This window comes from Sinocyclocheilus rhinocerous, unplaced genomic scaffold, assembly GCF_001515625.1.
Source record: "Sinocyclocheilus rhinocerous isolate Xijiao unplaced genomic scaffold, SAMN03320098_v1.1 scaffold54, whole genome shotgun sequence".
Classification (NCBI taxonomy): Eukaryota; Metazoa; Chordata; class Actinopteri; order Cypriniformes; family Cyprinidae; genus Sinocyclocheilus; species Sinocyclocheilus rhinocerous.
This window is the reverse complement of record NW_015647078.1, coordinates 420,159-423,183: the sequence shown is the minus strand read 5'-3', so window position 1 is coordinate 423,183 and position 3,025 is coordinate 420,159. Positions and strand designations below refer to the sequence as shown.

At 43.8% G+C, this 3,025-nt stretch overlaps 1 protein-coding gene across 1 annotated transcript in view; it reads left to right on the top strand.

Moving 5' to 3' along the window:
• LOC107708716 (cbp/p300-interacting transactivator 3-like) overlaps nt 1-1,842 on the top strand; it is a 2,906-nt gene extending 1,064 nt beyond the window's left edge. Inside the window, exon 2 of the mRNA XM_016513013.1 lies at nt 251-1,842. Within this exon, the coding sequence (XP_016368499.1) occupies nt 261-983 (723 nt within the window). The 5' untranslated portion in view covers nt 251-260 and the 3' untranslated portion in view covers nt 984-1,842. The remainder of the gene's footprint in view (nt 1-250) is intronic.
• The last annotated feature ends 1,183 nt before the right edge of the window (nt 1,843-3,025 follow it).

The window sequence follows — 3,025 nt, the reverse complement described above, 5'->3', positions numbered from 1 at the left end:
TATAATTTTTTATTTATTTATTTATTTTTATTGATTGATTGATTGATTGTGGTGGACAAACTGAAATTAGTAAAAGTCAATTGTAATTGATTAACAAGCATGTGAGCCAAATTGATTTAGCCAGGAATCCTAATATTTGTATGTTCACTACTGATGGTTTTCAAGAAACTGAAAGTGTTTGTCAGCTGATACTGAGAACCTGCTTGAATATTTGCCCCTGACTGTTGCCATTCCTCTCATATCTCTGCAGTGGAGAAGGCATGGCTGAACACATGATGATGCCTATGACTCACAGCTCTGCTGGCGGAGGCCTGCATGGGTATCGCATGGGAATGAACGGCCCTTCTCCACACGGACACCAGCCCGGTCTGCGGACCCTTCCCAACGGGCAGCTCATGCACTACGGCAGGGTGCCCCAGAGCTCCATGGAGGCGGCCATGAGGCAGAGGAACGTGATGAACGGCGTCATGAACGGTCAGGTCAATGGCCAGATGAGCGGAGGACACCCCCACCAAATGCAGCAACCCAGTATGATGTACGGAGGTCCAAATCAGCAACCGCAAGGTCACCCTCAAACCCAGCACCATCATATGCACCCCCAGAGCCAGCACCCACAGCAGTATATGGGTGGAGGAGGCCTTACACCATCTCAGCAGCTTATGGCGAGCATGCATCTTCAGAAACTCAATACCCATTACCATGGGCATCCACACGGACCCATGAACGGCCATCACATGGGAAACGTCCAGCACAGAATGGGTCCTGCTCAGTTGGCAGGCATGCAGATGGGGATGGGTGGGCCGGCGTTGGGCCTCAACGTCATGGACATGGACTTGATTGATGAGGAGGTTCTAACGTCCTTGGTGCTGGAGTTCGGGCTGGACCGGGTTCAAGAGTTGCCTGAGCTTTTCCTCGGACAAAACGAGTTCGATTTCATCTCGGACTTTGTGTGCAAGCAGCAACCAAGTACTGTCAGCTGCTGAAGTTCTGGAATCAGAGAAAGACTTGGTCGCCAAGAAGAAGCTGGGGCAAGACAAGAAAAGCTAAAACAACCAGGTTCTCCATATCTGTGAAGCTGTGCTATGCATGTTGCAGTGCACGCTGTCTTTCAATGAGGGAAACAACTTCTGGATGTCCTTCAGCACAACTGTGGCTTTGGCGAGCAGGCCTTGTCTTGTCCCATTGGTCATCCTGGATTGACGGTGACCAAGTGTCCCAGGGTTGAATGTAACTTCACGTGGTGGAAAAAGAAGTCTGCTTGGAACTTTGCAGAAACTGCTTTGCATCCTTATGGGGCAACTAGAATCAATAGCATTTAGAAATGTATTTATGTATACCACCTACCAAAAATCAGACATGATCTGTGGTGATAGAGACTTGCCTTTTCTCAAACTAACCCCACGACTTGTGATAAAAGACCTCTGAATGAGTGTGTTATGTGGGAATTGAAGGCTGGTACTTCAAAACGGGTTGTTTTTCCAGTAGCTTTTAATGATGTTTGAAACGGTAAGGGGGTGGTGAGGTGGTAGCGGTTGGGTATGAAACATTATTCGTGTGCAGTGTTACACTGTACATTTGGTTATTTCCATTCTACTACTATTAAAAATCTGACTGCCTAGTAAAAATTTCTCACTTACAACACTCATTGTTTTGCTACATCTGACTGAACAAGACCCAAAATGAGTGTCTTATGGCGCTTTTCCACTGCGTGGTACGACTCGGCTCAGCACGGCTCTGTTTGCGTTTCCACTGCAGTTTAGTACCGCTTTAGAGTGGGCGGGATTATTCACATGTCGTTTAGTTGTGCTGCCTCTATTGCCGCGAGACTCCTGAAAAACTTTCATTCCATTATAATTGCATTGCACAATCTAGTTTAATATAATACACATTTTCAAAACTCCAGACATGTGAGCAGATCCAATCATTTGTGCATTTTGTCATTATTTCTTGCTCACATGTATCTGGCAGTGGGTTGGCTTTGTTTGCTGAACACTTTGTCCACCTCCCTGCCTGTTATTGTTTTGATCTTCCTGGCGTCTCCTTGATGCTCCTTACTGCAATATTAACATTGCAATATTAAAGGGCTCAAATCAGGAACGTCTGTACTTCCTCAACAGACAACGAAACAGCCACTTTTTGGTTGTTAAATAAAGGTGCGCTCATTCAAAACTGTTGCGTTCGATCCTTCGCTGGCTGTGCTGATTTAAATCTAGCGGTTCTGTTGTGTATCTGTGTCACAACGATTCTCTCCGGCCAATCCGTGATTAGCAGAGTTTGCACGTCAAGTTTTGGTAACGGTACGGTTCACTTGGAACCTCAACCGAGGACATGTGAGCAGATCCAATCATTTGTGCATTTTGTCATTATTTCTTGCTCACATGTATCTGGCAGTGGGTTGGCTTTGTTTGCTGAACACTTTGTCCACCTCCCTGCCTGTTATTGTTTTGATCCTCCTGGCGGCTCCTTGATGCTCCTTACTGCAATATTTCTTCTGCAAAGGGCTCAAGTCATCATACATCTGCTTTGTTTAAACTCGCAACCACAATGGGTTGAAGGGATGTTGTGGACAATGCCAAAAATAAATAAATATATAAATTAATAAATGTGTAAAATATTACAGATTTTCTTAAGCATTTTGTGTCATATGTATGTATACTATTCTAAAATTGCTAAAACAACATATTTGCTTACTTGTAACTTACTCATAAGCAGCTTAAAACATAAAAAAAAGAAAACAATTGGCCAGTGGGTTAAGAAAAATTAATTTCTTTGATAATATAATTTATGAAAACAATTCTTATTATTTTTATGTAATTTTGCTTTTTGGTTGTTAAAAAAAGGTGCGCTCGTTCAAAACAGTTGCGTTCGATCCTTCGCTTGCTGTGCTGATTTAAATCTAGCGGTTCTGTTGTGTATCTGTGTCACAACGATTCTCTCCGGCCAATCCGTGATTAGCAGAGTTTGCACGTCAAGTTTTGGTAACGGTACGGTTCACTTGGAACCTCAACCGAGGTGGTACTGAAAA